General features: G+C 38.2%; 1 protein-coding gene across 1 annotated transcript in view; it reads left to right on the top strand.

The window, feature by feature from the left end:
* The window catches only part of LOC145296062 (galanin receptor 2b-like), a 263,795-nt gene that overhangs the window by 216,809 nt on the left and 24,340 nt on the right, over positions 1–22,646 (top strand). Inside the window, exon 4 of the mRNA XM_080142129.1 lies at positions 14,034–14,713. Coding sequence (XP_079998255.1) covers positions 14,034–14,713 — 680 coding nt within the window. The remainder of the gene's footprint in view (positions 1–14,033; positions 14,714–22,646) is intronic.

Genomic DNA, 22,646 nt, shown 5'->3' with positions numbered 1-22,646 from the left:
GATTAAAATGATCGTTGTGTTAGTTATGTCGTCCCGTGTTGTCCTCTCAAAAAAGATAGAAAACCTTAACATACTTTTGAATTATGTGGTGCTTCACATATCTCATTAGATCTTAAAATACTCAGATCATATTGAATATTTGGAAGTCTTTCTTAATTGATTTAAATTACAAATGAGGAGAGATTCAAGCACGGAGGCCCGAATCGGTAACACGATAAAACGATAAAACAGCAATATGATGCTGTGTTACGTAGCATAGAAGGGTCATCGATGTGGGCCAACGTAATCATTTAATTACAAAAAATGATGAATTCAGTAATAGTTTTATATACTTAAAATAATAATCTATTTAGAGCCGGCGTCGTTATGCGTACGTGTGTTGTCTTCCGTCAACGACTTAGGTTAATTTCGTTAACTGGAATAAAAGGTCGACTGCGATCTTCTTCTGTTCATTATCAGACAATAAATTCAAACGACGCCATCTTGGGAGAATAATAGTTTTACTCAGCCGTTTCGTAACTGAAAGGTCAAAACAAGGAAGAGAGAGTTGCCCACAGTTTAAGCACATCGCTTGATTATTTAATTTTTTCTTAGAAAATCATTTTCATCCAGGTGGCTTTTTCCAAACAGTCGGGATATGCGCCCACTACGTTCACTGTCAGCCATGTTTGATCACTTCACATGCTTCCAATTCTCACAACTCAATAGTGTCGATAACTTGGCCCTTTCGTAACCCCCTGTCGACAACGTTTCCTATTTTTCCTCATATACAAATCAGCGATATAGTTTACAAATCAGCGATATAGTTTACCGTATATATATATATATATATATATATATATATATATATATATATATATATATATATATATATATATATATGAAGTACTGTTGTCACATCTGGGCTGGTGCATCTGCTGCTTGTCTCTCGCTCCTGGACAGGGTTCAAAAAAGAGTCGCCAACCTGATAGGTCCTGAACTGTCATCTAGGCTTCAACCTCTGTCCCATCGACGAGATGTTGCATCCCTCTGCCTGTTCTACAAATACTTTAATGGTGAATGCTCTGACGAACTGCAAACACTTGTACCTCCCCGACGTAACTACCTCCGACAAACCCGACAAGCTACTAAGTCTCATCCCTTTACAGTAGAGATCCCTAGGTGCAAGAAAGCCTTTTACTCCAATAGTTTCTTCCCCAGAACTGCAGGTCTTTGGAACTCCCTTCCGGGATTCTGCTTTCCCAACTGCAATGATATGCAGAAGTTCAAGTGTAATGTTAACAAACATCTTTCTACTCTTCTCCCTTCATAATGACCCCGCAAATTAATTCCCTAATAGTAGCCCCCTGCTTCAAAGTGGCACTGTGCCTTGTTTGGGGTGAAAATTGAATAAAAAAAATAAAAATAAAAATAAAATTAAAAAAAAATATATATATATATATATATATATATATATATATATACACGACTACTAAACGTACCCGATCAATATGCATCGAGATTTAACTTCAGAGAGATTTATCTCATAAATGTATAAGATTATTAAGAATGATTTACGGGGTTCAGTTGTTGCCAATGTAAATGCAATGTCATATAGTATATATCATAGAATTGGAAGTGTGAAGTGAAAGCCCAAGCCACATAATGTCTGAATACCAAATTCTATTGATGATTTTTACCCTGTCCGCTACAACAAAGTGTGACAATACCTTGAATTGAAAGATATGTGGAGAAATGATGCTTGACAGATCATCGAACACCTTGGAACATGAACCATCACCAATAGCATCAAATGAAAAGGGTGACAGTATTCTATGACAAAGACATACAGGTGGCATACATAAAAGACAAGGCCATCAAGCCAGACATCGCAATATAGAACAGGCCCGAAAAACCTGGGCTTATTATTGATGTTACCATTCCAAATGAGTATGTCCTTAATAGAGCTGAACTGGAAAATATATTCTAAAATATATGAACCTCAAAAATGATCTAAAGACGATATGGTTTATGAAAACAAGAAATATTATGATAGAAGCAACTGGCTTAATAAAAAATATCTTGGGAAATACTTAGAAAAACTGCCTGGAAGACCAAGCTGTAACGAAATACAGATAGCAGCCATAAAGAGAACAGCGTCTATTCTTAAAAGAGCCCTTGGATATAAATTTAAATCGTAATGGAATCAAGTGTGAGCTTTTAAATTCTTGATCTCGCAAAACTAATTGAAGTGAATTAAAAAAAAAGGTTGAAGCGCTTATATTCTTAGTGACAATTCTGAAGGTAATCAAAAAGCAACTAATAGTGTAATGTTGTGATACTTTGGCCTGTGATCATAGCGTAGTATCTGATAATAATAATAATAATAATAATAATAATAATAATAATAATAATAATAATAATAATAATTGATTCGAGCGACGGCGGATCAATTATTCTGATTATAAGAATAAACAATTAAATTGGGAAAAAATGATTGACATATAATATAGTAATATCGCAAAAGGAATGTGAAAATAGAAAATAGATGTAAACATGATTTTGGTTTGCATAAACAAATAACTAGATTGAGGTTATATCAGCTGTTGATGAGATATAATGAGACACATGATGAAATGTAGATTTGGGGAGATTCTAGGCAGTCGTCAGCTGGACATCAGAGGGGACGGATGACTCATGAGGGGAGTTGGTCTCCATGACGCAGAGAGCGGCGTCATTGTGACCTTTGCAACGTGTGCTTTACACGTCCTTGACCCCTGATCGCGGCCCAGTTATGATCTGCACCTTGGTCGGTACAGTTATAATATGTCGACTGGGCAACCAGGTCTGCCAACCGTTAGTACGTCGCGTCACCCAGTGAGTTCTTCGTTAAGGCGTTGGGGATTCTTCTTGGATGCTCGGTCCTCAAGGCCTGTCCTCCGTAGATCGTCTAGTTATCCTGGGTGTTCGTTGACGGATACGGTGTCACAAATGGCAAATAACGAAATATCCACAGATGTGACCTTGCACGTGTGACCTTAACCGTGGTCACATTTGGCAAATAAAGAATGTACATATATACGGATCAACGCGCATCAGCAACACAACTCCGGAGGTTAGTTAATATAATATATATTTCGGAAATTCATAAAAGAAGTATTTACAGCATATACATAGGGTTGACAATTAATTCAAGCAAGCAGTTAGTTCTACAACTGAGCTTCTGTTGTTGAAATACCTGGTCGGTATCGCGGACTTTGCGTAATTCTCGTTAAGTGATCGACACGTTATAAGCGTTGAGTTATCAGGCAACAAGCGAGGGGGAGAGAGAGAGAGGTGGTTCTGCCGAGACTCTGATTCCGGACTCTCTCTTCTTCTGACTCTCCTGTTCTCTTCCGTTCTTCACTCTAACTTAATCTCTAATTTTTCATTTCTTTTATAATACAATTATGGAATGTGTACGACACCCATGTTCGTCATCGACCAATCAAATTGCTTGATTATAATTCGACGGGGCCTTTTCTCATTGGTTGATTATACTTCGACAGGGCCCTTTTTCATTGGTCCATTGCCAAAATTGGATTGACTCCTCCCTTAATTAACGCCCAACTTACACGTTGTATTAATTAACTCCTCCCTTACTAATGGAATTTTTCATATACAGGAAAATTATTTTTCCTCTGACTTAAAGCAAATCACGCGATTTTATTTGTTTTAAAATTATCTATTGATCTCACCTTTCGCTTTGATAATTCAAAGGGATTTTAGTTTATCTTTGAATTAAGTTCTGGTTGTCGGCCATTTTATTATATCAGACATTTTGTTTACGTCAAAAGACCAAGAATGCATTTGTCGCTTTGAACTTATCGGATAACACATTTTCCCATCCGAGCAAAAATATTTCATAAATTCCCTTTTTTCGTTCGACCTGATTCACCAAATGACAATTCTCGATACGTTATTTTATTGTTTTGAAATTTCGGACAATTCATTTTTTTTTCCTCTTCTTTGTTCTAAACACAATGCCGAGTCACTGCGTGTGTTTCTCTTAGATCAAAAACAACCCGACTTTTCAACTTGTCAAATTCACAGGTCAACTTTTGGCTCATAGTTTTGCCAATTGCGGGTGTGAAATCCCCACCCCTCCGGCTACTGTACACTATGATTTCGGCCCTTGGAGATCAAACGCCTGTGTATTTTGGCTAACATATTTTATGCATTCTTTTTCGCTTTTGAAGTCCAGCATGTGATTCAACTTTTCGCTACAAAGGCACTCTTGCCGCCGCCATTTCAACAACAGACTTAGCTCAGAATTTATTCACAAATAAAAATTAATAATAATTTTTATTCCTTCAACCCGATTATCGTCCGGGAACAAAAAATTACTTTTAACTAAAAGAAACGTCACATCAACCCTACAGGTCTGATGTGGCCTCTCTTTAGTGTTACATCATTTCAGGCAGCCAAGATGTAAAAATGTGTAATTTCTGAAGCTGCCAGCCGGATCATGAAAATAAATGTTGGTAAATAATTCAGGTATGTGTTGTGTGGTTTATATCTGTTAAAAAAAGAATTGTTTGTCTACAACTGTTTCGATGCGGCCACGTCAATCGTTTCCTGTTAGAACTGTTGCATAAATGTTAAAATATACACACAAGACAACCAACTAAATCATATGACGTGTGTACATACACGAATTTACACGCAAATAAGTATACAGAAAAAGATAACCCAACTATTCAACATGTACGTCGTTATAGAACATATTCATACACACACAACGTGAAATTAGTTAATAAATGGATCTCATGTAGTGAATATATATGAAATATATTTTTGTAGTGAATATATATGAAATATATTTTTGAAGTGAATATAAATGAAATATATATTTTATAGTGAATATAAATGAAATATATTTTTGTAGTGAATATATATGAAATATATTTTTGTAGTGAATATAAATAAAATATATTTTTGTAGTGAATATAAATGAAATATATTTTTGTAGTGAATATGTATGAGTATCTTGTGTAGGAGACGGGGAGTTTCGTCGTGGGCGATGAAGCATTTCACTGAAGAACCACGGCAACACACAGCAAACCAACAAACAATGACAGCCACGGCGCGAAGGTAACTAACAAAGCTCAGCTGACTGCACGAATAGAAACGGAACCCAACGGTCACTAACGGAACCCAACGGTCACTGTACTGATCGCCACGAACGTCAGAACCCGACTGCCTCGCACCTCCAATGGGCCGATTTTTATTCCTCAAGATGGCCTAGCTAATTTGCATCCCCGCGAGATCTCGCGCGATCCTGCGAGATTCCGTCTCTAATAAAAGCAGGCAGGCGCCATCTTGAAACTCTTTCTTCCGCTGCCTCGACCACAGGATCAGCCACCACCCCACACGCCAGGCTCACACGGGCCCTCTTGCGCCGAGGGCTACGGTTAGTCTCACACTCCCCCCTGGTCTCCAGATCACATACGTGACACGGCGGACGTGGCCGTTTGATTCGAGCACTCCTGCGGAGGGGTATTGCCGGGACTTCCTCATCGGAGCTCTCAGAAGTGGTATCGGAAGCATCAGCATCAGCATTAGAGCTCGCAGTTGAGTCATCAGGTTCGTAGGGCACAGGTTGGATCCATCGCTCATCGTCGGATGACTCGCTACTTCCACTGCTCGCCGATTGGTCAGCGCTTAGAGCGGGCCGGACATCCCTTACGTGGCGCGGAGTATCATCGACTAGTATGGCCTGTTCACTGATGACGCCGGTGACCAGCCCCCTCCAAAAGCTGCTGGTGCACCGGCCGCCGGGTGGCTTCACCCAGACGGTGTCTCCCACTTGGTACGTCCCCTGGGGTTCTCGTTGGTCGGGTAGACTCACTTCAACGTCCTTGACGCGCACGTGGTAGTGATGAATCGCATCAGCGGGAGCACTGCCGCCAGTCACAGCGTCCTTAGGCGTTGTGTTGTATCTGTAAACCGCCTCCGCGATCGTACACTTCTTCCTGGCCGCGATCCTCTTCACGGTTCGGTGGCACCGCTCCGCTATGCCGTTGCCGCTCGGCACATACGCGCATCGGTGTCGAAGGCAGATCCCCCAGTTGTCCATAAAATGCCTAAATTCCCTGCTGCAGAACGCCGTGTCGTTATCCGTGAGGATCTCCTCAGGCGGCCCCCTTTCGTAGAATATGGATTCTAATTCGTGGATGACACTAGTGGAATCCTGCCTCGCTAATTGGCGCCAAATCGCGAACCTCGTTGGCCCGCAGTCTATCAGCGTGAGGAAGTGTTGGCTGCCGTAGTGGGTTATATCCATACCCAACCGACTCCAAGTCGCGTCCACTCCCAGCTGTCCTTTCCGCCATCTGGCTGGGGCGGGGTCGATGGACTGGCACGTTTGGCACTCCCTGACCACTGCTATTACTGCGCTTTTTGGTATTGATGGTCAAGCCAACTTCACAAAGTAGTAGGTCTGTTGTACTCCGGGGTGCCCACTGTCGTGATGTATCTTCCTGATTTCGTCCTCCTCGACGGAGGCAGAACACAGAGGCAATGGCTTAGCTTCTTTCTTCATAGCCTCATACCATCTCCGTGGTACCCGAGTGAGCTTGTCGGCGAGGTTGTAGTCCGAGGTGATGAGCACTACGTCTACGGACAGGTTGTACTCCGTCACCAGTTTTTTCACAGTCTCCAGCCTCCGTCTTATCAGCATTTCGCTGGCTGCCTTGGTGCGTGCCCTGGCCTTGCTCGTGAGTGTGTCCGACACCCAGTGGTGCACGCAAAGTGAGTCAGTGTGCACACGCAGTTTCTTCACTTCCCATTGAAGTGCCAGGTTAATGCCCTTTATTACAGCGTCGAGTTCTGCCAGGTTGATATGGGCAGCATCATTCGCCGGTCGCAGCCAGCAGGCATCCTCAACTACGGCCCCATCTTTCTCCAAAACTACACCGATCGCTAGAGAACTTGCGTCCACCCACACGCTCAGTTCGTCTCCCTGCACGCACCAGTCCCCTGTGGCGGGGTCATTCTTTTTCACACTACCGACGGTCTCCTTTAACATTCGAACCAATAGTTCGTCGGTTATCTCATCGTCCCAGCCTTTGGTGACCGCATTTGCCCTCCTTTTTATGACGCCTGTCGCCGCACGAACCCATCCGCATACTGGAAGGTGCACTACAAGTTTCCCGCACAGGGAGAACACGGCACGTCTTGTGTAAACGTCGGGTACGTCGGGAACTGCGGTTCCACGCCTCCACTTCAGGATCCCTCGCTCCTTTTGAACGCTCAAGCCCAATACGCGGGCACCATCCTCAAGCCGCTCAGAGTCCTTGCAGTTTAGACCAAACTCGGCAAGTTTGGATCTTACGCGCGAAGATTACACGATATCTTCGTTCACGTATATATCGTCAATATACGCCGATGTTCCCTTTCTGATCCATTCTTCTTGTGACAACACGGCATTGACGATAGCCTTCATTATCTGGGGTGCTACGTTTAGCCCAAATCCGAGTCGCGTAAGACAGTATCTCTTCCCGGAAAACATCACTGTCTGGAAAGGCCACATCGCCTCGCCGATCCGGACCTGCAAGTATGCTTTTCTCAAGTCCAGTAGGGACACATTGGACCCCTGCCGGCGCCACTCTCGCAGCTTGCTGGCACAGACGTCGGCGTCCGCTGTGAACGCATCATCGTGCGCATTCACCTCGCGGTAGTCCATTACCGGCCTCACCTTTGACTTGTTAGGTTGGGCAACTGTCATCAGCGGTATCAGGCCCTTGGGGGTCCAAGTTTGTCGTAGGGGTATGGAATCAGCCAACCGTTCTTAATCCATTCACGGAGCTCGCTTTCGTATGCAGGCCTTATCTGGTCGGGCATACGGTACTCTGCCACTTTGTTTTGTAGTTTGGCCGGTTCCTTGTCTTCTGACCACCTCCAAGTGGCGGTCCACGCCTTCTGTTGGTCGTTGAATTCCGCACTGAAGTCCGGCTGGTCGACTCTTAGTGCTGCGCACACCGGGGGCCTATCCTGAAACTCTACAACGCCAGAGCGCGTTATGCGCACGCCGCCCAAGGCTTTGATGGCATCGTAGCCTAGCAACAGGTCGAAACTCAGCGGCTTTTCGCGTGTCACCAGCGCTTCGACGTTGGCCGAGTTCCCAGTTCTTGTGCGAATGTGTATCACACCCACGCCGCAACACATTCGTATTTTCCAGTAATGGTAGTTATCCTGACGTTCTTCTTTTTCCACGCCCGACAGAAGTCCGCACACACTATGGTGCGGGAGCAACCGGAATCAAGGAGGGCTGAACATAGCGTGTCATTAACTCGGACCTGAATGACAGGGAGCGCCTTGTTTATTTTCTGTTCGGGGAAGAGGTCGGCACTGGCACCTTGTCCCCGTCCCCGTTTCCCGCACAGTCTCGGGCCATGTGCCCAGTCTTGTTACAGCGGTAGCAGCGAACAGCCGTCGACCGCCTTCTACAATTTCTTGCCATGTGGCCCCGCCCGTTGCATCTGTAGCAGATGACATCACCTTGCGGGCTGGGTCCCTGAGACGGTCCTTCGCCACTTGGTGGGGCCTGTGCGACGGCGACTACCGGTTCCTGCACCGTCGAGTCATCCTTCATTATTGTTCTGGCTCTGTCCACTAGGTCACTCAGCGGTAGTAAGGACATGGTAGAGGTTGCTCGCAGGAGCTGCTTTGCTCCAGCGGGGAGTCCTGACAGGAATTTGTAGGCTAGGGCCCTCTCGGGAAGACCGCCGAACAACACCGCCAGCTTCTTAAGTTCGGCGAGATACACGTCCACAGTTTCGCCCAAGCGTATAGACCTCGTCTCAAACTGCTCCCATGCAGTGGCGGGGTCAGTGGCGAACGCCCTGTACAACGCCGCCTTGATACTCGAGTAGTCACACTTCTCCTCAGCGCTGAGTTGCTGATATACAGCGAAGGCCCCGCCGGTCAGCCGCAGAGGAATCACGCGCTCGACATTTTTCACGCCGGACAACTGACAATGTAACTCGTACTTCTCAACCCAGCTGAGTACCGGGTCGGATCCGTCGAATTCCGGTATCAACTTTAGATCGAACCTATCCGGCATTGAAGAAAAGAAAACCAAGTTCGGAGTGGGGGGGCGAAATAGCTTGTATGAGTATCTTGTGTAGGAGACGGGGAGTCTCGTCGTGGGCGATGAAGCATTTCACTGAAGAACCACGGCAACACACAGCAAACCAACAAACAATGACAGCCACGGCGCGAAGGTAACTAACAAAGCTCAGCTGACTGCACGAATAGAAACGGAACCCAACGGTCACTAACGGAACCCAACGGTCACTGTACTGATCGCCACGAACGTCAGAACCCGACTGCCTCGCACCTCCAATGGACCGATTTTTATTCCTCAAGATGGCCTAGCTAATTTGCATCCCCGCGAGATCTCGCGCGATCCTGCGAGATTCCGTCTCTAATAAAAGCAGGCAGGCGCCATCTTGAAACTCTTTCTTCCGCTGCCTCGACCACAGGATCAGCCACCACCCTACACGCCAGGCACACACGGACCCTCTTGCGCCGAGGGCTACGGTTAGTCTCACAGAATATAAATGAAATATATTTTTGTAGTGAATATATATGAAATATATTTTTGTAGTGAATATAAATGAAATATATTTTTGTAGTGATTATAAATGAAATATATTTTTGTAGTGATTATAAATGAAATATATTTTATGAAAAAATAGTCACCGTTATCTTCTCAAACAACATTGTCAAAACAGCCGTATCCTGATTCTATAGAAAAACTCTCCAAAACGTGAACAAGATATATAACCGTGATTGAACAAAACTAATCCTAACTCACGTTAAAGAGGAATCGTACGTCTAAGGAGTTAGATATATGCTTGAATTTTCTGCGAATCCATAAGCTGTGGATTAGTTTAATCGTATCGCCTAGTAATCAGTGATAAGAGGAAAATGCTTTATTTCATTTCAGAAAATTATGTCTTTGCTGGAGAACATTATTTTCAGATATAACCATCATCTAGAAATGTCTAATAATCGGGATTCACAAAGAAAACGGCGAAGTCAATAATTATCCAGTGAGAAAATAATTATCACGCTCAAGGGAACTAAAAATTACATGTATCCTAGAAACAGCAGAAACGGAATCAGATGAACGAAACATAATCTTCAATATAATACGCGTAATGTCTTAATACGTATTCCTCTCCGTGTGATTCAGCATATATTTAACAGAATGTACGTATCAGCAGAATCTAATTGAAGTATTCGCATTGTTAATACGATAAATAGAAGAGGATATTTAATTACAAATAAGCGAAAAAACAAAATTCCTAAACAGTATCATCTTTACAAAAGATGTGTTTTTGTAAGTAGATAATATCTATTTTAATATGTATGGTATATTGGCAATGGAAAGCGTGTGTTTATCTTGTGATGTGCATATCATTATTTAATTAGTATCAGCAGTAGCTAACTTGGAGCAGTGTTTTAGTTTCTAAACAAGACATTGAAATAACTTTAACTATGGATAAGTTGAGAAAGTGCAGCATCATTTCTACGGTATATATATATATATATATATATATATATATATATATATATATATATATATATATATATATATATATATATATAAAGCTGAACGTCTGTGTGTGTGTCTGGGCACGAATAGGCTCCTATATGGTTGACTATTATAGAAAACTGATCACATATAAGGATAGAAGATGTATCGAGACACAGGAATGGGTATGTGTGATCTGGCATAATCATGATTCATTAAAATTGTGGGGTCTGCGTGCGTGCCTGGTCCACAAAGTATGGAAATAAAAATTAAAAAAAACAAACGTGTACAAGTGTTTTTGATATAGATGTACATAAGAATACTTTGATAAGTATGTTTTAACTTAAATAGAGATGGTATAATAAAATTGTGGGGTCTGCGTTCGCGCCTGGCCTCTATAGAATGGAAATAGGCACAAACTTTAATAAAGACTTTTCATATCTATCTGCGTAAGTATACTTTGATAATTTTGTTTCAGCTTGAAGAAATGTGGTATAATATAATTATGGGGTGTTCATTCGCGCCTGACCTCCATAGAATGAAAATATGTCACAAAGTTTAACAAGGTTTTTTAATATAGATCCAGAGAATATTGTGATAAGTGTTTCAGTGTGAACAGGTATGATATAATAAACTATGGGGTTTATCTATTTTATTTTTACTTTCATCATAGTTTGCTTTGGGTTTGATACCCCCAAATTCGAAGTTATCTCTTTACAACCCTTCCTTTTCATAACCTATCATAATTTCATAAATCAGAGTCCCTTTTCCCTAGGCTGTTTTTGAACCCAGTGATCGACATGTACTTTTGCTAGTATATATATATATATATATATATATATATATATATATATATATATATATATATATATATATATATATATATATATATATGGACGTTTTAAAAAGCCAAGAGCAATGCGGAAAGACCCGGGGCCACTAGAGGAAAGAAAGGAAAAACAAACAAACAAATACGAGTATGTTCAAGTAAAGAAATATCTAATTATTTATTCATCTATCACTCCTCCTCTCATCACATAATACAAAGTTATTGGTATATCCGGTGTATATAAAGTCCGTTGGCGGTATGGAACTTTGATTACTTTCGGGAGAAAGTACCTTCCCCTTTCAAAAAGAAAACAAGAGTATATTCAAGATGGCGAAAAAGACTAGGACCGCAGATATATACGTGTGTGTGTGTGTGTGTGTGTGTGTGTGTGTGTGTGTGTGTGTGTGTGTGTGTGCAAGGGGAAGTGCGTATGCTATTTCTACTTGATTAAAAGTATTAATCTTTTAAATAGAATACAGTCCTTTAGTCGACCTTTAAAAAAAAGCGTCAACAATCTTAAACGAATGATGTAATATATTCACAGGAGGTTTGCAACGTGAACGGTGAAAAATATAAGTAAAATAAAAAAATATATATATATAAGTAAAATAAATATATATATATATAAGTAAAATAAATATATATATATATATATAAGTAAAATAAAAAAGATATTCGAAAATATCAGTTTGCTGAAATATTGGTCTTTACAATTAATAAATTCATTTATTTAAAAAAAAAATACGCTGTTATTTGTTTTCAAATTTCTGAACAAAATATCTATTGTTTAATTAAATATCGAAGAAATCCAACTCCCCAAACTTTTTAATGCCTCACTCTAAGAGAGTTTCTTCTCCGTTTACCAAAGATACAATCTTTCCAAGCTTCTGTTCCATCGTCACATTGTTGCACCTCAGTACTTCCACGGAATGTGCTACAATAAAATTTTTGCACTTGTGCACCCTCAACATAAATACTATTGACCAACACAACTAGACACAAAATACCACTTGGTTAGTGAAGATATCTCTAGATGCCGGAAATGTTACCAAGCTAAGAGCTACGTTCCTCATAACGCTTGCCTTTGAGATCCCCTCTTGCTACTGTTACTCGGACTATGACAAAATGCAGGAATTTCAATGTAATGTGAACAAACATCTTTTTACCCAACTTCTCTATAAATCTGGCCTTTAATTATTCCCTTACGTCTCCATGGCAATATGACTTGTTTGAGTTTAAATAAAAGTATAAATAAATAACTAATATAAAAGAGTCTGTATCGTATGGCGCCACAACAAAGAGTGGTGAATGGTCAAGGAGGGTCGATAAGAGAGAGCACTTGCGGAGGGTTTTTGCCACTAAAATCCCAGATAATATCAATGGCCGTTAACATTAAGAAATCAATCGTAGGCGGCTGCTGCAATAACGTGACGTAATCTGCACTAGCTGTCGAGAGACGCATCGAGCTGCGGAAATATAGAGAGACTTGTTGTCACTCAGGTCCCAGGAAAAACCACGTTATTGCCTGATCGCCTATGTGACAACTCCTAGTGAATTATTAATAAAAAAAAGATATAACAAATTCTATCTTGAATATCAGGTAGTATCCTCTCCAAGTACTGGTATTTTGCGAAGGAAAGATGATTGATATATTGCTTGATCCATAATAACATGACGTCGTATTCATATAGAAATGTATAGAAATGTCAGGGGATGAATTTGTATGAATCATTTTGTGAGGTAGAATAGATTGGAACTTGAGTTTAGTTGCTGCCAGAATTTTAGTGAAGCTAGAACATCACCTAAGGTCCAAATAAATATGGGTGTTTAGAATTCTGACTCCCCCTCTTTCTTCTACTCTTAAGATAGTCCGTAAACAACAGATTAGAAAGCGGAGCAACATTATTTCAAGTCAAATAACATATCGATGAAGAAGGAGATGAAGAAAATAACATTTATAACTATGAAATGAACGAAATGTTATTTTATTATTTTTTTGCCTGTAGCAAATAATAAATTGAGTTTTTATAGCTGACAGAGTATGAAACGTTGAAAATCAATTAGTTTAGGTGAAGATTCTACTTTTGTTTTTTGGAAGTTTCGTCCCAAGAAAAGAGTGTGATCATTAGCTGGGATGAGAAATGTTTGTTGATTCGTTTCATATCAAATAGTTGCTTTCTGGTTTAATACAAATACTTGCGAAAATGCGCCCTCATCGGAATCCCAATATTCTCCATTTTCTTCATCGCTTCGAATCCTTATATGTTCATCATTTAACTAAGAAGCGATCCCATCAATTCTTCTTCTCGAGTAGTTTTACCTTGAAAAATGTTGATTCCGTATTAGAAACATTTCATGCGTGCCGCACCACCCGTCTTCTGCTGATTTATCACAATAAAAATACTCTTCAACTTCACCGATGACATCACGGGACATCATGGGATTCTTTCTTCAGCTTTCACCGTCCACACACTTGCCAGGTTTAACCTCTTAGCCTGACAGAGAATAAATTGCTAGAGCTATTTGAATAGTTCAAATTTACGAATCTTTAATATGTAACGTTCGTATTTCATTAATTTTTGTTTTTTGTTTGTTGTTATATTTTTACGTATTAAACACTTTCTCACTTTTTGTTATTAGGTTTAGCAGTTGTTGCCAGCATCTTCACCATTTCAATTCTTAGCCTGGACCGCTTATTGGCCATCAAGTATCCAATGATGTTCCGACAGCTCTGCACGACGCGTGTGGCCGTCAAACTGACAGTCGTCATTTGGCTCCTTTCCATCAGTGTCATGTCACCCATGCTGTTTGTCCGAAAGCTCAGCAAGTTCATTCTGCCAAACAATACCCTACACTTCTGCCACGAGATCTGGTCGAGCCTCAGTCAACGGATCATCTACGACATTTGCCTTTTTCTCGTTGTCTACATCATTCCCGGCACCGTCATCGCCGTCTCCTACACCATGATCGGCCGGAAGTTACTCACGGAAGATACTCGACTCAACCGGAAAGAGTCCGAAATAAGTAAAGGCATTGGCAGACGTGTGATGGCCGGGCGGAAACGGGTCGCCAAAATGCTTATAATCCTCGCTCTTTTATTCCTCGCCTGCTGGATGCCATATCATATCATAAATCTTTATCTAGATTTCAGAATCACACAAACGAAAAGATTCGTAAGCGTCCTTCCTTACACGATCCTGCTGGGCCACTTAAACAGTGCGATCAACCCCATCTTGTATTTTTATGCCAGTAAAACATTTCGCAGAGCTTTACTTAGAATGATTAAATGTCAAAAGGTCAGGTCTACACTCCGAGGTCCGGTGAGTTACTCATTTTAAATTTCAAAATTTCATATAACGTTCTATTTTATCTGAAATTCAATTCCCTTATTCATGAATACATGTGTATGTATGCGTGTGTTTATGTTTGTCTTTGTATGAGTGAGAGAGGGAGAAAATAAACTATATATTATTATATAAAATTATAACTGATGACGAGTTTAAAGTTTCGAAACCTTGTTCGAACCGAGTAGAGTCTTTACAGCATTTATATCATTTTATTTACAAAAGTCCTAAACACTTATTGAGCACTTTCAAAATATATTAATTTTAGTTCACAGTATCAATATACTTGACCTTAATCAATTAAAAAACACTAAGGGATCATATTTTACCAATAAACTCACAAGGAGTACATCGTTGGCTTAAGTCAAATACAAAAGAAGTAAATAAAAATAAAATAAAATAATATCACTTAAAAGAGCACAGGACTAAGAGGATATGCGTGTAATTTTTTTTTTTTTACTCATGTTCACCCCTTAGAAAGCATATCGCCACTTGGACGTAAGGTTGGTTGGTTGTTTTTGTTTTACGGCATATCAACTCTTTTCGGGTTATTTAATGCCGAATCCAAAGATTTTGAAGAAACATTTTTTTAATAGAATATATTTGTTGTTTTCACGTCAGTTTCTATTCAACCCATAGTTGGGATCCTAACAGGTACTACCACTCCGGGTCAGAGTGGACCTGGGAGCAATGGTAATTAAAGGGTGGCTCCACACTCCCCAAAGCCCACAAGCTGGGGCCTCACCACTGGATATAGTTTAAGGTCATATCCAGGTACCCCATTGAGGGACTTTACCCTCTGCATGGGGGGGGGCAGTCGGCGTATTCTAATGCCCCACCGCACAGGGGCATTGGACGTAAGGGGTTACTATTTGGGGCCATGTCTAGGACAGAATAACATAACAAGACGTTTGTTTATGTTACATTTAAACTTCTGCATATCAATACAGCCAGGGAAGCAGGCAGCAGGAAAGGAATTTCAAAGTCTAGCTATTCGAGGGAAGAAACTATTAGAATAGAAAGCTTTCTGGCATTTAGGGACAACAACAGTGAAGGGGGTGAGATCTTATTGCTAAGCGGGTTTGTCAGGAATATGTACGTCGAGGGGATACAAGTGAAACAAGTTCATCAGAACACATTCCGTTAAAATATTTGTAAAACAAGCACAGTGATGCAATATTGCGACGATGAGACAGGGGCTGGACCTTAGTTGATAAAGTGGGACGATTAGATTGACAACTCGTTTTTGGGCTTTATCTAAGAGTAAGAGACTAGTGGTAGATGCACCAGCCCAGATGGCAACAATACTCCATGCATGGGCGAATGGTGGCTTTGTAAAGGTAAAGGATACTCTCGGGCGTGAGTAGACTTATAGCTCGATAGAGGAAACCCGTCTTCTTTTGATGGTATATGATGGTTAATACGTGTCTGCAAGTGTAAGATGGTTCGCCTCAGATAGCCAGCTGCACATTAGCACTTCAACTTATAAATCATATTACTTTGTGTGATGTAAGGCAAACCATTCTTCATAGCAAAGGGAAAGGCAAAATTGACACGCAAAATCAAAAGATGTGTTACAGAGGGGAAGCAATTAGACACAGATTTAATGATCTGTGTATTTATTGATTTATTTTCTATTCATTTTATTTATTTTTTATTTATTTATTTTATTATTTTTTATTTTTTATTTTTTTTTGTATTTGACATACCCCAACGAATTACTCCCGATAAATTTGTTGGAGAAAAGAGAATAATTTGTTAGAGGGGATGAAGTGATAACAAACCAAAAATTATATGGTCTCCCGAATATTTTGGGTATTTTCTCCATTTAGACCCCTGATCTGATGTAAAACAGTCAAATGACACCGTTTCATGACAGACGATGCATTAATTTGAATTCGGTACCATTCAAAATCACTATTTTGACACACGTATTAATTTTTGGGAGAAAAATAAAAATTAGCCCCAAAAAGGGTGTTTTTACCCCTAAAAACCGCTGGAACTCAAGCCCCACAACTTTTCCAGGGTAAAGCATTATGTTTCCAAATGTACATTCATATAGTCTTGCTTTTGGGTAATTTTCAGCAAAAGGGTTGGAAAAGATTCTATTGTATCCGCAATTCTATTTTCACCAAGATGAGAGCGACAGTCCAAAGTGCAACTAGAATTTTCCTAGGGTAAAATATTACATTTCGAGATGTATATCATGTGGTCTTGCTTTTGGGTAATTTTAAGCAAAATCTAATGATCGAAAAAGAGTCCACGTCTTGAAAAGTGTTATTTTTTGCGATTTTAGACTAAAAACCAGAGTCGAATATTACGTTTTCAGATGTACATCCACATTTTCAGCAAAATCTAATGGTAGGAAAATATGCCCAGAAAAGTGCTATTTTGGGACATTTTGACCCCTTAGGTTCCTCTGGGGACGCAACCAAAATTTTTATCAAAAATCCGAGAATGTTACATTTCCTCCCTTACCTAGTTGTAACTTTATGCAAAATTTCAGAAAAATATAATGAGTAGTTATTGAGAATTTTTGGAACGAACGGACAAACGAACAAGGAATTTCTCCCTCTACCCACCTTTCTCCCTCTACCCACCTTTCTCTCCTCTACCCACCTTTCTCCCTCTATCCACTTTTCTCTCCTCTACCCACCTTGCTCTCCTCTACCATGTATTTTCTTTCCTTTCCACATTTTATTTCTCTTTTTATTTTCTCAATTATTTCTATAATTTCATTTAAAAGTCAAAAGATGTCACAAAGTCAGAATCCATTGTACTGTTATGATGGGTCTTCTCTCTTCCTTTCTCTCTCTCTAACTATCTATCTGTCTATCTATCTATCACTCTCTTTGTCTACCTGTCTTTTTTCTGATTGATTTATTTCGCCTTCCCGCTTTCTTTCTCCTCATTCATGCCTAATTCTTCTGCCGCCTTCTCTCTCTTTGCTCCCTCTTTTTATTTCTATCTTCCTCTCTCTCTCTCTCTCTCTCTCTCTCTCTCTCTCTCTCTATCCCTCTTTTTTGTCTCTCTTCCTTTGATTATCCTTTTTTTTCCTTTCAATTTTTTTTATATCATTCTATTATATAGGGTTTCACATAATCAGAATGCCTACTATCTCTCTCTCTCTTTATATATATATATATATATATATATATATATATATATATATATATAATTTTTGGACACACTCAATTATCTATTTCCCCTAATTTTTCTTTTCTCCTTCTTTGCCTATCTCTCTATTGCCGTGTTTTATCTTTATAATTTTCCCAATTTTAAATTTATTTTTTTATTGCTTTCCCCCTCTTTTCACTCTATTTCCTTCTCCTCTTTTTCTCTCTCTCCCTCTTTCTCTCTCTCTCTCTCTTACTTTCATTCTCTTGGCTTTTAATATCAATATGTAATCACAAAAAAAACATATTTTTTATTTTTATTTTAACTTGAATCATCTGACGATATGGACGAATAATTGTATCCTGTCTATTGAAACAATTTGTAATAAATTAAACTAATACACTTGAGGTTGTAATAATTAAAAAAACATATTTGTCTCTACTAACGTATTGAGCACTTTTACCCTTGTTTTTATCACATATACCTCTTAAGATATATATATACCTCTTAATATATATATATATATATATATAATAAAGCTTAACATATGTGTATCTATATGCACACGAATAGCTCCTATATGCTTTACTATTTAACTAAACTGATCATATACAGTGACGAGGTATCAAGTATCTAAAATTGGTATGTTACATTTTGAACATAGGTGGTTTATTTAAATTGGGGGGGGGGGTCTGTGTACGCGATCAGTCCCCAAACAATGGAAATAAAAAAAAAACTAAACAAGATCTTTTACAAGGTTTTTGTATATAGAAACGCATAAGAATACTTTGATCAAAGATGGTATAATAAAATTGTGGGAGTCTGTGTTCGCACTTTTACCCCGTAGAATAAAAATATGTCACAAAGTATAACAAGGTTTTTTTTTAATATAGATCCACATAAGAATCAGATTGAACAGGTGTGGTATAATAACATTTTGGAGTCTATCTGGCTGTTGTAGAATAATTATTATGCTTTTTGCTAAAATATAGTTTAAGAAAAATAAGCTGTTTGTGAGTAATTTCGAAACTAATTTAAGTGACCGAAATAGGATTTGACCAATATTTAAATAATTTATCATAAAAATGGAAAGTTTAACTATTTGATATTATTTTCTGTCTGTGTGTTTTTGTCCCGTTTAAGTAACTTATTTTTTCAAAATATTAAAGTTACTATAAGACGTTTAGTTTAACTCTTCCATTTTTATCATAAATTAATAAAACATTGGTCAAATTATATTTCAGTCACCTAAATTGGTTTCGACGATATTTCCAAACAACTTATTTTACTTCAACTATATTTTAATAAAACAAAATAAAGACTTTATATTTTAGATGGCGATTGAAATAATATTATTATTAAATAAAACAATTAACTAACGAGATAGATAGAGTATGCCAAAATAAAACACAAGGTTGATTTTATGAAGTATAACTGAAGACTGTGATACACAATATGTAAAACTCCCAGAGCTTATGACAGCCTTCAATATCCCCTACTAATAAAATTTACTTTTTAAGTAAAAATCATTTAGAAATACGAATTTTTTTTATTATACTCCTTTCATCATATCTTGCTAGACTCAAAATCATTTTTAATAGATGTGTGTGTATTTTTCTTTTGTTATTACAAATATCTTTTATAGAATCACTCCTGTTATGATTATTTTTTATGGTAAACATCACATTTAACATTAAAGCAGCCATCTGAAAAAATCATCAACAAAATTTCGAGTAGTTATTAATGCAGATTAAAAAAAAACATCCACTGAGCATGTTAGGCGATTCGATTTACCAAAAAGTGGTAAGGAAGTGGCACATTTTATGGGTGATGAAACTTTGGATAATAGAGATATAATTCTTCATTCAAGAGATAACATGCTGAAACGTGTATGTGAAACGCATAGATCTCATGACAGCTTTCAATATCCCCTATTATTTGTATGTTGAGAAGATGGATACCATTTGGGGATTCCACAGTTTGGAAATACCACAATTTCTTCAATCATCTTCACAGAAGTCAAAATCTCTTCCATCAATTTGCAGTTGATAGGTTTGCAAAAGTTGAACCAGAACGACTTTTATATATCAAAACTCATCAAAACAAGCTAAGAGTAGATTCCTACAAAGATCATATAAATAACGATGGGCAAGGAGGAGATATAGGTAAGATATGCATTTTACCTTCTAGCTTCACAGGTAGTCTATGATATATGCATTAAAGGACCTAATATGCAATGACATGTAAGAAATTATGCAAAACCAAACCTTTTTATTACATTCACTTCAAATCCAAAGCGGAAGAAAATTCAAATGAACTTCTCCTTGGACAAACATACACCAATCAACAAGAGGCATTGGCTATTTCGCTTAAAGATAATAAAAGTGATGAATCTCATAAACATAAAAAAATCATTGGCCACAACGACACTACATGTACACAAATGAGTGGCAAAAGAGAGGCTTGCCTCATGCACATATACTATTGTGCTTTACCAGAAAAATCAATCCCAATCAAATTGATTCCATTATATCAGTGTAGTAAAGTGATATACAAACTGATCCAACCTTATTTGAAATAGTAAACAGTCACATTCTACTTGCATGGTTGGTGCCTAATGTACAAAACGATATCCAAAAAAACTTTCTACTTGAATCTTATTTAGTGAGGATGGTTATCCCTCTTATAGAAGACTAGCAGGGCTACCCGGCGTTGCTCGGGACCGTATAAACAATGAAAAAACAAAAGCAGATATTGAACATATGTTTTATTCTTAGGGGAGAGGAATCTTTCATCTCAAGTTTTAGCGTTACAAACAAACATTTGTCTTTTATATATATAGACTAGCAGGGCTACCCGGCGTTGCTCGGGACCGTATAAACAATGAAAAAACAAAAGCAGATATTGAACATATGTTTTATTCTTAGGGGAGAGGAATCTTTCATCTCTATGTATTATTTGTTTTATCTACCCCCGGACTGGTATTGTTCATGTTTTATCCCTAGCATAGGTAATTTACAGCATGTATATGAAATTGTTTTACCTTAGGGAGAAGAGAACAGGTAATATACAACATAATGTGTCTATATTACATCCCTGGCAACGCCTAGAAACCAGCTAGAACATGTATTTCAGTCAATCTTTATTACATCCTGGGCTATGCCGGGAAACCAGCTAATCTCTATTTAGTGACTTGACCACCAAAATACCTCCCTAAGTGTGTCCTTTCTTTTGAACTTATTAGATATAGGTATCTAGAAATGTGTGTGAAATTTTGTTGAATGCATTGTTCACTATGATTTTCTTATTGTTCTACACAATATCAACTGCAGCGAAATAAAACAGTAAACTTAGTGTAGTGTTAGAATAAAGAGCAAAGGAAAAAATTAGAATCATATTCTGTAATTGCAAATCTAAATTTGCTAGCGTGTACCAGTATTTGCCAGGTTGTGGAAATTTGGAATTTATAACGTATGTAGTGGCCTTCTCCTAGATACCTATTGCTAAAAATTATACTTTCATTTTGTTAGAAAAATCTCTCTTCGGATGCCCTGCATCATCCAAAATAAAAACAAATATTTTTATAATTGTTTCAGTACATTGCTACACATTGTGAAATTTGTTGACGTTTGTAAAAAAAAATCATGAATGTGCTTATATTCCAAAAAAGAAAATATCAGTGCACAGTATTGAAAGTGTTCGAGATTCAAAAGTCTGTAACATTTCTACTAACTTCATAAGATGTCATGTGAGAAACTGAATTGAATATCAAGACATTATCTGAAGCGTTTTTATTTTGGTATAACGTATGTGTTTACAGTGAACCGTAACTTTTAATAAACAGCTTGGTATGCAATGACCTCGGCTAAGAATCTTAGACAAAATATATATAAATTGGAAAAATGTGTGAACAACTGAAAAAAAAAATGATCCGCTCTACTTGATGACATCAAGCACAGTAATATTTTAGTGAAGAAAATATGAAATTGATGTTCAGTGATTAGTTTGGATGAATGAGAAAATGTAATTGTTTGATGCATAAAAAATAACTCATTTGCTGTATTTGATATTAAGCAGCAAAATATAGTGATTTGAATATTAAGGAAAACATCAAATCAGATTATGTAAAAAAAAAAGATGAAATTAGAAAATATATATTTTCTGTTTATGAGTTTTGCCAATCAAAATGTTGTGGCAGAAATTGGGTGATTACCATGCAATTTTATTTTGGTAAAATTCTTAAATTATTTCAATGTTTATTATAATTTCTTAGTAGTGACTTGGTATCATCAAAATCCGCCCCAAAGAGTGTCCTTTCTTTTATTAGGTATCAGAATAGGTATCCAGATTTCTACTTCTATACAAATGTGATATTTCGGATCTGTAGATAAACAATTTGTTGCATATATAAGCTGAGAATTGTTCTCTCTCATTCTCTCTCTCACACACCCACACATTCTCACTTTTATAGATATAATAGATAAATTATGCTAGATATATTTCCATATGTCTGAATAATCTATATACAAATTTTCAAATCTGTAGATAAAACATTTGTTGAGTATATAGGTTGAGAATTGTTCTCTCTCTCTCTCTCTCCTCTCACACATGCTCACTTTTATAGATATAATAGATAGATTATGCTAGATATATTTCCATATGTCTGAATACACTATATAAAAATTTTCTAATCTGTAGATAAAAATTTGTTGAATATAAAGGGTGAGAATTGTTCTTACTCTCTCTCTCTCTCTCACACACAGACATATTCTCACTTTTATAGACATAATAG

This window comes from Euprymna scolopes, chromosome 16 (genome assembly GCF_053919585.1).
Source record: "Euprymna scolopes isolate OS-2025 chromosome 16, ASM5391958v1, whole genome shotgun sequence".
Classification (NCBI taxonomy): Eukaryota; Metazoa; Mollusca; class Cephalopoda; order Sepiida; family Sepiolidae; genus Euprymna; species Euprymna scolopes.
This window is presented reverse-complemented; position numbering and strand designations above follow the sequence as displayed.